The 12008-nt window shown below is 51.8% G+C and overlaps 1 protein-coding gene across 5 annotated transcripts in view; it reads right to left on the reverse strand.

Annotated features, from left to right (window-relative positions):
- The window catches only part of ACTN1 (actinin alpha 1), a 95435-nt gene that overhangs the window by 14695 nt on the left and 68732 nt on the right, over positions 1 to 12008 (reverse strand). For all 5 annotated transcript variants that reach the window (XM_027971946.2, XM_027971945.2, XM_027971947.2 and 2 more), the window contains exons 7-9: positions 9158 to 9239; positions 7857 to 7942; positions 1105 to 1197 (exon numbers count right to left, since the gene is read on the reverse strand). In XM_027971946.2, coding sequence (XP_027827747.1) covers positions 1105 to 1197; positions 7857 to 7942; positions 9158 to 9239 — 261 coding nt within the window. The remainder of the gene's footprint in view (positions 1 to 1104; positions 1198 to 7856; positions 7943 to 9157; positions 9240 to 12008) is intronic.

Below are 12008 nucleotides of genomic sequence, written 5' to 3' on the forward strand. Positions count from 1 at the left end.
CTCCCTGCTCCGCAAGGGGAAACCTGGGGGCAAGATGGCTCAACTCAGCAGGAGATCCGAGCTCTAGTCCCCGAGACCCAAGTTCTAGACCCGAGTTCTAGTCTACTACCTGGCTGGGCCTCAATTTCCCTGTCTTACCATGGAGGGGTGAATGGTTGCTGGCCAGAGCCTCTGCCCTCTGACCTTCAAGGATTCTAGAATGTGGGTCCCTGACTCAAAAGAGAAAAGGTTGCAGAGGACAGCCTGAATTTTGTTTCTTCAATGAGCTGATGGGGATGGAGGAGTGGAAACGAGGACAGGAAACTTGTGATCCCCTGCAACTGGACCACAACTGGCCCAGATTAACTCATCTGAATAATGATGATAAGCTAAGTCATCACGGGATTAAGTGCTGTGACCCTCCCCACCAGTGGCAGAGGACATAACCAAAGCACTGTGAGCTGCTGTGACTTGCCAAGGTGACCGATGTAGGGCAGGGATTAAATCCAGGCACTGGGACCCCAGAACCTGGGCTCTCACTATGCTGGGGAACAGCAAGTCCACCAAGAGGCCGGGCTAAGCTGTTCAGGGGCTGGATTAAGGAAGACACAAATGGTGCTCTAACCCAAATGCAGTCAGTGGCAAAACAGCAAACCCATCCTGTCCCCTCCTGTCCCCTGGGTGGGCCCAGCCGCTAAGCTAGCCTGAGCCAGCCTGATTTACCCCTGGTTCACATCTCCTCAGAACTGCACACTCCAAATTAAGTTCAAATGAAACTCCCAGAGTAACAGTACACTGGGCCCAAAAGGCCTCTGAGGTTTCTTGGCACAGCTTTCATTTGTCAAGTGAAAAAAAATCAAGAGCAGAGAGGTGATAGAAAAAGCGTTGAACTCAGCTCTTCAAAGTCCCGACTGGCCCCTGACCCACCCCCACCCCCACCCCCGATCTCTGGGGGAGCCCAAGCCGCCCTCGGTCAACTGCTGTGATGAGGGGCAATGCCCAGCCTGAGACTGTGCCCGGAGATGGATTTGGAGGAAGAGATGGGTTCTAGGGGCTCCCTGGTCTCTCAGGACAGGGTGGCAAGGCCTTGCCAGGGCCAGACCAGGAGAACCCAGGGGTACCCACATCGCTGGCCAGCTTCTCGTAGTCCTCCATGAGCTGCTCGTTCTCCTGGTTGACGGCCAGCACCTTGCAGATGCGATTCGCTGCTGTCTCAGCCTGACAAGACAGAGAGGGTGGTGGTCAGCCTCGCAACAGCGGGAGCACCTGGCACACGCCTGCGCCAGTAAGGTCTCCTCCCACCCCTGTAGCATCACATGGCTGGATGGCAGCTCCCAAGACTTTGAATTCACAGGCTCCTCATCATCCTCTTTACCAGCCTAGGCTGAGTCCCACAGAGCAAGTGAGCACAGACAAAGACCTAAGTGGCTCAACTGGGGGTCCCTGGAGAAGAAACTAAAAGTTTGAGATCCAACATGTATGTTGGGAAGAAACTAAGTCAATGGTTGATATAATTTTAAATCTAGGAGTCCTAGAGTAAGGTGGTAAGACGGAGTGGGGCCTCTCAGGATCCTTGCAGAATCTCTCAAGGCTCCTGGCCCAAAGAACTTTAGAGAAGATGCAGGAATTAAGGATCAACCCAGCATAGACAGGATGCCCAGAAAGCCACCCTGGGCACCTCTGGGAAAGGTAAACACACAAGTGCTGGGCCAGCAGACACCCGAGGCGGGCCAGGTGGCAAGAAGAATAAAAGAAGACTGAATGGCAATCAGATGCAAAGGCCCAGAAACCCAGGGGACACGGCTTCTCTGGCTCAGAGGGCCCTCCGCACCTGACGCCAGCAGGGACTTTGCTCAGGTGATCTCTAAATACAGTTCCCATTCACAGTCCTAACCCAGCTCCAAGGAGAGGGGAACTCAAAGCCATCTGGGGTCCTGGGATAGGAAGGAAGATGGCCTGAGAGTGGCGGCAGGCAATCATGATGAGTAGACAGATACACATCCTGGGGCCCCGGAGAAGGGTGATCCTGCAGATGGCAAAGGTTGAAGAGGGAGAAAGATGGGACCTTGAACCCAGTTGATGAACAAAGGGTTTCAAACTGCAGCAAGATAAACCGAGTTTAGGCATCAGGAAGAGGTTCCTGAGAATGAGGGTGCTTTCATTTGGGAAGGAAAGACTGAGAAGATGTCAATGCTTTTTTTCCCTTGTGGAATTCTTCAAATAGGACACACGCCCACCAGATCACGTGATTCGTGGGTGACTGTGCTGGGAGGTATGTGCACGAGGGCAGGATGAGATCACCGTAAAGGACCTTTCAAGCTCAAAGTGAAGACACTGACCCTCCATGGCAGGGTGTCAGGGTGGGCGGGCCTCCAGCAGGGCAGCTTTGGCTTGACCGGGGAGCGAGGAGCTGGGAGTCCCAGGTCTCAAGAAACGGAGACAAGCCATCACATCCTTAGACCCTCACCCCCGGCCCCGCCACCTAACTCTGTCCTGGAGATGCTAAAGCCACTTCTCAATAGGACAATCAGGAACCCCCAACTGATCATTCTTCCTCTTAAGGACCTACAGGCAACCGTGGGGAAGCCCAAGAGGTGACAAGGAGGGAAATGCCTCCCTGGACCTGTCTCAGAAGATGCGAGGCCACAAAACAAGTAGGGTCCTGGGCACTGGCTGACATACCCCATGAATCTGCCCAAAGTCACCAGAGCTGTTTCCCAAAGGCTGGGGAGGGGGACCACAGGACAGGCCCACGCTCTCCTGTATGCTGACATGTATGTAAGAACGTGGGGCGGCTGCAAAGTCCCGGGCCCAAAGTGCTGACCGAGCGGGTAAGAATCGCAGGCAAGAGTCAACATTGCTGCGACGGTTAACGGATCAAGCCTGCCTTCACCTTGTTATCTTCTGATTCATCTTGAGATCCTGAGCTTGGAAGACATAAACTTTGATTTGTGGGTCAATTTGCAGACTTGATGGACTGAATGAGGCCCACATGTTCATGGGATTCTGGAAGACGTGCCTTCTGGGCCTCAAGAGCCTCACCCACCTCTCAGAGCCAGCTGACTGATCCAGGGTCAAAGGGGACTCCTCTTGGATAAAGTCTGGGGAGTTTCCAGGTGGGCCTTCTGGGGACTTTTTACAAAGATCATCAGTGGGCTGAGAAAATATATTATGGAAACAGGCAAAAGGGTGACTTCCAAGTACCAAAGGAAAAAATTTCTGACCCTTCCATGGAAAGTATTTTTATGTTTTTTTATGACCCACTATTTGTATTACTAAACAGCGTAATACAAAACAATGTGCTTAGTTTTACATTAGTTGTTTCCAAGTTAGGGCTTCCCTGGTGGCTCAGGTCAAGAATCTGCCTGCAATGCAGGAGGCCTGGGTTCGATCCCTGGGTCAGGAAGATCCCCTGGAGAAGGGACTGTCTACCCACCCCAGTATTCTCAGAGCTTCTCTGGTGGCTCAGACGGTAAATAATTCTGCCTACAATATTGGAGACCTGGGTTTTTAAGTTATGGATTATTATTCCCAGAGCACTTAGCTACCCCCAAATGAAACCCTTGCTATCCCAGGTCAAACTGAAAGGAAGCAGCCTCAATGCTGGTGACATCAAACAGCCAAATGTGGCCAAATGACACCCCATGGCTCTGCCACCCACCACCCACAGAGTCATGCAAATGCCGCGAAGATCTCATCTGCGACACTTTTAGTCAAAAAATTCCCAAATCTAGCTAGAATTGCCCATTTCCTTCCTCCCACAGCTTCCTTCGGCTCAGCCTTCCTTCACATGTCAAGTGAGCTCCCTGCCCCGGTGTTCCTGCCAGCAGCACCCCCAGACGCCAGTCGCCAACTCTGGCTTCACCCCTATTCCCTGTCCCAGGTTGCAGGATGAGACCCAGACCAGTGTTAACTTGCTGTCCCTTTGAGGCTGCATGGTCACACCACGAAGCCCACAAACCATGACCGCCTTCCTCAACCTCCCCGAGCCTTTCATTTGCAGAACACCCCCACCACTCAACCCCTAAGACCCTCAGGCTCAAGTGTCTCCTACTCAAGACCGCCTCCATGGCGCTTTCCCTAGTGGCTCAGTGGTAAAGAATCCGCTTGCCAGTGCAGAGGACCTGGGTTCCATCCCTGGTCTGGTCAGATCCCACATGGCACAGGGCAACTAAGTCCGTGTGCCATAACTACTAAGCCCACGTTCTGGAGCCTGGGAGCCACAACTATTGATCCTTGAGCTGCGGCTACTGAAGGCCTAGCACGCAGAGCCCACGCTCTGCAACAAGAGAAGCCACCGCAATGAGAAGCCCTCACTGCAGCTAGAATGTAGCCCCCACTTGCTGCAACTGGAAAAAAGCCTAAGCAGCAATGAAGAGCCAGCACAGCCAAAACTGAAAAAGAAAGAAAGTCTCCATGTCCCACAGCCCTGCAACACCCCTGGCCCCACTCAGGTCTGAAGCACAGCAGAGATTAGACCGCAGCATCGTGAGCTTCTTTTATTAAAAGTTTTCCCAGATGGACCATGAATCCCCTGAGGGCAGGTACAGGATTTCTTTGCCTTAGAAGATTCGCAACCAACAGATGACAAATGGAACGATGCAAACAGCATCATCTACTTCTAAGAGCATCCAGAACCCCACAGCAGATCCAGTTCATACCCTAAAGGGCTGTTTTCTCAGAAACAGTTCACAGGCCATGAACATTAAAGCAACAAACAAAACAAAATCTGGTTGCTCACAACACCTTCTAAATCCCTACAGAGAAGAGGAAGAGAGAGAAGCTGAGAAGGAATCAGCACCAAAACCAATGCCTCAGACAGAAGCTGGTCCTCATCTGACTAGGAATGGCAGTCACACACTCATATCCACACAGGCACACAAACACATATACACAGGCACGCACACGTGCTCCAGACTCGGCTGCCTTTCTAATTCCACTGCCCAAGGCTTGACAAGAGAAAGACAGTGGAGAGGACGCAGGGCACCAGACATGGGTTTCAGGAGACTCCCACATTGGCTTCAGACATAAGACAGTCAAGACAGGAAGAGGGTAGGAAAGACTCCTCCTTCTTCCACGGGAGAGAGGGAAGAGTCCAGCCCACCAGCCTGCTCGGCCCTAAGCAGTTGCCTGAATCCTTAGAAGTGGGTTGGGAGGGGCAACTCTGGGTGAGGCCCCCAACCCAGGACATGAAAGGAACACCACCCGTACCCCCAGCCCCACACCCCTCAAGCTGATGACGCTGTCCTCAGATATGGACCAAAGCAGCATGAAATGACTGCAACAAAGATGAGTGAGAGGGAAGAGGGCATGGGGAGGAGGTGGTATGAGATTTGGGAAGGAGAATAGCAGGCTGCTACACACGAGCACACGCGCGCACACACACACGCGCGTGGACACCCACACAGGCACAAGCTCCCTCCAGAGCATCATCAGCCAGGACACAGGGAAGGCTCCAGAGACGGGGAAGGCCAGTGTTAACAGGCATGAAGCCCAGGACAGGATCCTGCAGGAGAGTTGGAAAGACCATGGCAGGGAGCTCAGCCTAGCTCTGGGCGCGGGCAGGACTCCATGCGGTTCTTGGGGCTGGAGGTCCCCCGAGGCAAGTAGATAGATAGATGGTGCTCACATCCTGCCTAAAAGGTGGGGTGTAAGAGGGGCCAGAATAAGTTGACAAGAAAGAACAGCAGCAGAGGTGGGACAAAGAGAAAGAAGAAGCAAGATGCAGACCAGAGAAGAGGCTGGAAGGGTCTGGGCCTCCTGGGGGGTGCAGGGACCCCCAGAATAGGGAGCCTCCAGGCAGGGCTGTTTCCTGCCAAGCAGTGCCCATGATACCTGGAAGGAAAGTGAAGAAGGTCATGGTGCCCATCCAGGCAGGGGATGGGGTTGCTGCTAGCTCACTTCATGCTTTTATTTTTTTTAAAGGCACCTTTTCCTTCAAGGCACTTTTTTAGAAAACTGTCATACTAAAAAAAAAAAAAAAAAGAAAAGAAAACTGTCATACTCATTCTGTTCGAAGACATTTTTAGGGCCATTTCCAGGATTATTTTAGTAAAAAATATTCAAATCTTCATGGTCTATGATGTACATGTGGCATCCTTGTATAGTGTGCAACCAACCTGCACCACTGTCCCTGGCAGAGGGGAAGGATCAGGCAGGACTCTAAGCCCAGGGCCTGGACACGAGGAGGAAGGTGAAAGAATTCTCCGTGCCCTGACTGCTGCGTAATTTTAGAGGGTAGTCTTGCTCAAGTGGAAGGAGGGAGAGAGAGAAGTGACAGGGTCCTCAATATTTACGAGAATAAGCAGAGCCCCAAACTGCACTGCTTGGGATAAGGGCTTTCAACTCAGTCCAGGGAAAGAGCTGAGACTTCTTTCCTGTTTGTGGCACCCATTATGCCCAGTGTGTGGGGACAGAGATGCCCAAGGCCATCCAGAAGCGGGCGTTCTCTGGTATCTTTAAGTGTCCTGGCCAAAGTTCAGACAGCATCCTGTCCTCCTGCAGAGGTCAGGGTTGTGTGTGTGTTGGCGGGGGGAGTCTCCTCTAATCCCTCCTTTCATTCCAGGGCTGCAGTTCCAAGGGGCTGCTGCTGGAGTATTCGGAGAGGATGGAAGAGGTGGGCAGAAGGGCGCTGGGAGAGCGGGCGAGGCCGAGGGAGAGCTCACCTTCTGCGCACCGAGAAGGCGTGGCAGTGACATGAAACATTAGGTCACATGGCCTTCCCATCCGGCCTTAGCGTGCCTATACATCTGCACAGAGAAGGAGAAGAGGTTGAGAGGAGAAGGAGGCGGCACAGCACAGAATCAACCCAACAGCCACGGTGGACAGAGAGCACAGAGGACAGACACTGAGGGAATGGACAGAAAGAGAAAATGGGATGCTAGCAGGACAAACGGGACAGGGTGTGAGAGAGTCCAGGCTGAAAGAGCAAAGGGGGGTGGGGCCAGGGGCATCACCCCATCATGCATTTCACAACAGGCCACTCAAACTCCATGCAGAGGGCGGGAAATCTGCCTGAGTGTGAGGCAGGTCCAAGGCCCAGAGCTGATGAGGCCAAGCCTGGTGCTTGTGGTCACAGCAACCTGGATGCTGTGCTTCTGGGGTCCTGCCCGTGAGGGAGGTCTAGGGGAGGGGCGTCAGCTGCTGGCTAACAGAAATATTCAAATCTTCAGTGTCAATGATTTGAGTGCGGAGCCTACACCACTGGCCTGGAACCTCAGACCTCCCTGAGCGATACTGGGTCAGGACACGGGCAGGGCTCACAGCTGCCCAGCCTTCCCCTCCCTCCTTCCCTCATGTACTGACCCTGCATGGGGGCCCTGGGCAAGATATAGAAGGTGAAAAGGACCAAGGGGGCTGTGGACAGATTGGCTAAACCATAGCTGTGAGCGGGACAAAGGGAGGGGCTTCGTGACACTGCTGCAGGACAGGTCAGTGAAGACAGGAGGTGCCCCTGTCAGATTTCCTCCCTAAGGGCCACCCTGCTGCTCTGCTAAAGCCATAGCTTCAGCAGAGGTGGGCAAGGAGGGCTACTGCCCATGGTGCCTTCCAGGCACCTCCTGGTTAATTTCACCCCTGCCGCCCCTTCCTGCTAAAGTCTGCCATCTGGGTCCCAGAAGGTGAGCTCTTTCCCAGTGTTCTCTGAGACAGCAGGTAGAGGAAGATGAGCGAAAGCAGAGAGGCTGGGGTGGGGTGGGGGGTGGGTAAGAGAGGCGCTGAGCAAGAATATGACACGCCACGTTGGCACCGGGGACTGACGCTACTGAAGAGACAGACCGTCCGGACCCTGTCGCCGGGGAGAGGAGGGGTGGGAGGGCATGGATCGGGCTCAGGCATGAGGTGCGCTGGGCAAGGAAGGAGCAAGGGGCCCCAGGTACCTTCTGGGCTCCAGAGAAGGCGTGGTAGAAGCTGGACACGTAAGTCATGATGGCTTTCTCGTCCGGGCGGGCGGTTCCGACGATGTCTGTCAAGAAAAATCTGGAGTTAAAGCCAGCTGGTGAACACATGATACACTCCCTAATGTGATGGGAAAAGCAGCTCTCAGAACCGTAAGTCTTCTTGCCAAGATGCTGAGCCTGGATCTAACCAGCATCTGGCATCAACTTCCACTTACAGGAACACAAGAGGTAGAGAAACAAGTGAAATGGTACCTGAGGAAGGAAACGAGACAAACCAGAGAATCGGGTGCTCGGAACAGCTGGTCATCAGGCTACAAGCTCAATGCCAGGAGCCAAAGGCGTTGGAGGGAAGAGGGAAATGCTACAGATCAGAAAAGATACAAGAACTAGAACAATGAAATGCCACAGGCACACTCTGGTCAAACCAACTAAAGAGAAACAATGGGGAGAGTTTGATTTTGAACCAAGTGGCAGATGTATCCAAGAATTACTGTCAATTTGCTTGGTGTGAAAATTAGTTTATGATTGAAAAATAGAATGAAAATATTTCTATTTTTAAGGTCTGTATTCTGAAGTACGTAGTAGTGAGATGCTATGATGTTTCTGGAATCTGTTTTAAAATACTTCAACAAAGAAGACAAAAAGAAAAAAAAAAAGTGACTAAATCTCAATAATTGTTTTATCTGGACGGTGGGTATATGGAAGTTCCTTATATTATTCTCCCTTCTTTTGCACATTGGAAAATATCCCCACAACTTGACAGACATTGTCACAAACTGTATCTTCCATCTCTTCTCCTAAGGGTCCATTCATCTTTCCAAAAAGTCATTAGCATGTCCATAAGTGTTCTTTCTCTCCCTCCCTTTCCCCTGTGAAGTTAGATATGCATATAGACTTCAAACTCAAATCATCTCTTTAAATTACCCATCACTGCAAGCTCCTATGTGTGTACATGAAGCACATGTAAATAAACTTTTTTCTCTCCCCTAAACAACAAAGGACCACTGTGCTCCACCCCAACACCCACCACCCCAACTCCAAGACCAAGATAAGCATCACCCTCAGGCAGCCCTTTTCGGCACCAGCTACCACCTCCCCCTCCGAATCTCAAGGTATCTATCTGTAGAATCCCTGAGCGACTAGTGATCCCCAGGCTCCCCAGAAGAGATCCCAGGAACCAGGCCTTCTCTCGTCTGGCCCCAGAGTGCCAAGGCCCAGCCCCTTGGCCGCTGGATGCAGCTGGGAGAAAAGCCAAAGGCTCAGAGGGAAGGGCCTCTCACCTTCCGCATCCAGCATCTTGGGAATGTCCAGGTACTTCTCCGCCACATCGAAAGCTGTGTTCAGGTTTGTCAGTGGGTCATCCTAGGGTAGAAGAGGCGAGTGAGAAGCACAAGAAGTCTCTGGATGCCCCCACCTGCATGATCATCAAGACTAGGGGGCAAGGGGGTACTGCTGTGGCCCCTCTCTGGTTCAGTCCTCAGGAGTCAGCTCTGGGTATAGAAGTCTGGCCTCATGACCAGGATCTGCTAGCTGGGGGGCTTAAAATGCCATCTTTCCTCGTCAAGTTGCAGTTTCTTTGTCAAAGAAATAGAGTGAAGAATACTAGCCTGCAGCCCAAGAAAGAATTGCTAAGAAATGCAAGCTGAAACAGAGGCACTGGCCTGGGAGCCATCAGGCTTGACTTCTGGTTTCAGCTCTGCCACCAGCCAGCTGGACTGGCAAATAACTTAACCTCAGTCCCCCCATCTGTCACTCAAAAGTTGGACTAGGAGCTCTCAAGCCCCTTTGGTGCTCACATTCCATGAAATTTGGGGACTCCTTCAAATAGCCACAGTCTTCTGACTACATTCTGGCTTCTGCCCTTCTCAAGAAAACTTATCAGGGACTGGTCAGGAGGTGGAGAAATCAGAACCCTCGTGCACTGTTTGGTGGGACTGTAAAATGGTACAGCTGGTATGGAAACACAGTATGGAAGTTCCTCAAAAAGTTAAACATGGAACTATATGACATAGCAACTCCACTTCAAAGAACTGAAAACAGGGACTCAAATAACTGTATATCCATGTTTATAACAGCATTATACACGATAGCCAAAAGGTGGAAATAACACAAACGTTCATGGACAGATACATAGACAGGGGATACTATTCTGCGGAAAAAAGAGAAGAGATCCTGATATGTGCTACAACGAAGATGAACCTTGAAACCATTAAGCGAAATGAAATAAGCCAGACTCAAAGAACAAATATTATACGATGCCACTTACATAGGTACCTACTCCTAAATTCCTAGATACAGAAAGCAGAATGGTGGTTTGCCAGGGGCTGGCAGAAGCAGGACTGGAGAGTGACGGTGTGATGGCTTCAGAATTTCAATTTTGCAAGAGGAAGAGTTCTGGGGATGGATGGTGGTGGTGTGAATATACTTAATATCACTGAACTGTACACTTAAAAACGCTTCAAGTGGTACTTAAAAAAAACCATTGCGGAATATAATTGCTTCGCAATGCTGTATTAGTTTCTGCTGTACAACAAAGTGAACCAGCTGTACGTAAATATCCCCTCCCTCCCACCCCTCTAAAAGTGGTATTTTTGATATTATGTATATTTGACCAGATTGAAAACAAAAACTTAATGTGGGAAAAGAGCCACAACTTAGTAGAGAGAGTTCCTGGCTGGACCTCCCACTCTCTTCTTGGTTCCTGAGATTAACCTAAAGCAAAGTGGCTTTGTCAGCCTGCAACTCAGCTTCTGCATCTGCTAAGGTGAGAATCAAAGGGGACGAAAGGATACATCCATTCATTTGGGACACTTTCAGGAAGAAATTGCTCAAAATAGAGAAGGTGGAGTCCTTCTGGGAAAGTTTCTGACAGTTTCCAGAATGATAAAAACCACTGCCAAGAGGCAACGGTCATATCCGTCCAAGGCCTTAGGCCACCCTCAGGCCCCAGGTGCGCACGCCCCTGCCTTGCCAGATTCCCAGGGACCACCAGGCCCCCACGCCCACCGAAGGAAGTGCTCCCTGGTCAGAGCCCTTGGCTCCCCCTGTTCCCAAGCTCCAGAGGCTCTGGCAACCTCTATGCTTTCTGGAAAGAGTCCACGGTTCAGTGGGAACAGGTCTGTGCTAGGATTCTACTATCACTGTTGCTACTGTGTTGAAGAGAAGAGAAGACATAGAGAAACACAGAGAAATGAGCCGGGAGAAATGAAAAGACACGGAGAGGGCAGAGGGTGGGGAGAGAGCTGGCCGGGGATGAGACAGAGGCCCCTGGACTCTGCCTCCCCAAACGGCTGAGGCTCCTGGAGTCAGGGCGGGGGTGTGTGGGGTGGGACTGAAGAGCCAGTCAGCACAGGTCCTGCTTTACACAGGGTTGGGGAACAGCTGGGCATTAACTGGGTGCTGCCTCCCTAGCCCCCCACGCAGGGACCCAGGCACAGACACTCCCGTCACCACAGTGCATCCGCTGACCGGTTGGGAGGACTGTGATGATGACCCCTTTAAAAAAGTCTCCACCTCCAGGATTCCCCCACCTTGGCCCCTGTTTGGTTTGGCCGCACACTTTTCAGCTGGGGTGGTGGGGAGCGGGGTGGTGGGGGTGGGTTCTCAAATTGCTTTTTTTCTTTGCAAAGTGGCTGAATTAGAGGGCTGGGATTCCCCATCCCCTGAGAGGTAAGCCAGTCCCCGTCCACATATACCTGGACACAGCTACCACAGGGCCAGTCAGCGGACTCCCCTTCAGGCAGGCAGGGGCCCAGCCTCAAGCTTCAGGCCCAACTTAGGATCTCTGGAGAGTGTGGGAAACTCCACCTGACTCCTTTCTCCTCACAAATCCTTTTCAGCAGCCCTCTCCCACACACATATCCCCCTAAACAGAGGGTCTGATGCCACAGAGCAGCTCCTCTACCTGAACATCAAGCCTGGCGTGGCCACGGTGGGCACAGGCAAGGTGGAGAACTTGACTGAACACCAAGATCTCAAAGTACTGAGGTCAAGGAGACAAAAACCAGAACGGTCATTCCTAGAAGCCTTTTTTTTGTCAAGAGATCCAAGCATCGACAGGGGACATTCCAACCCGAGCTCCAGACCGTCTACTGGGGTGGGGTGGGGAGGGCACCAAGGCTGGTCTCTCCC

This window comes from Ovis aries, chromosome 7, assembly GCF_016772045.2.
Source record: "Ovis aries strain OAR_USU_Benz2616 breed Rambouillet chromosome 7, ARS-UI_Ramb_v3.0, whole genome shotgun sequence".
Taxonomy (NCBI): Eukaryota; Metazoa; Chordata; class Mammalia; order Artiodactyla; family Bovidae; genus Ovis; species Ovis aries.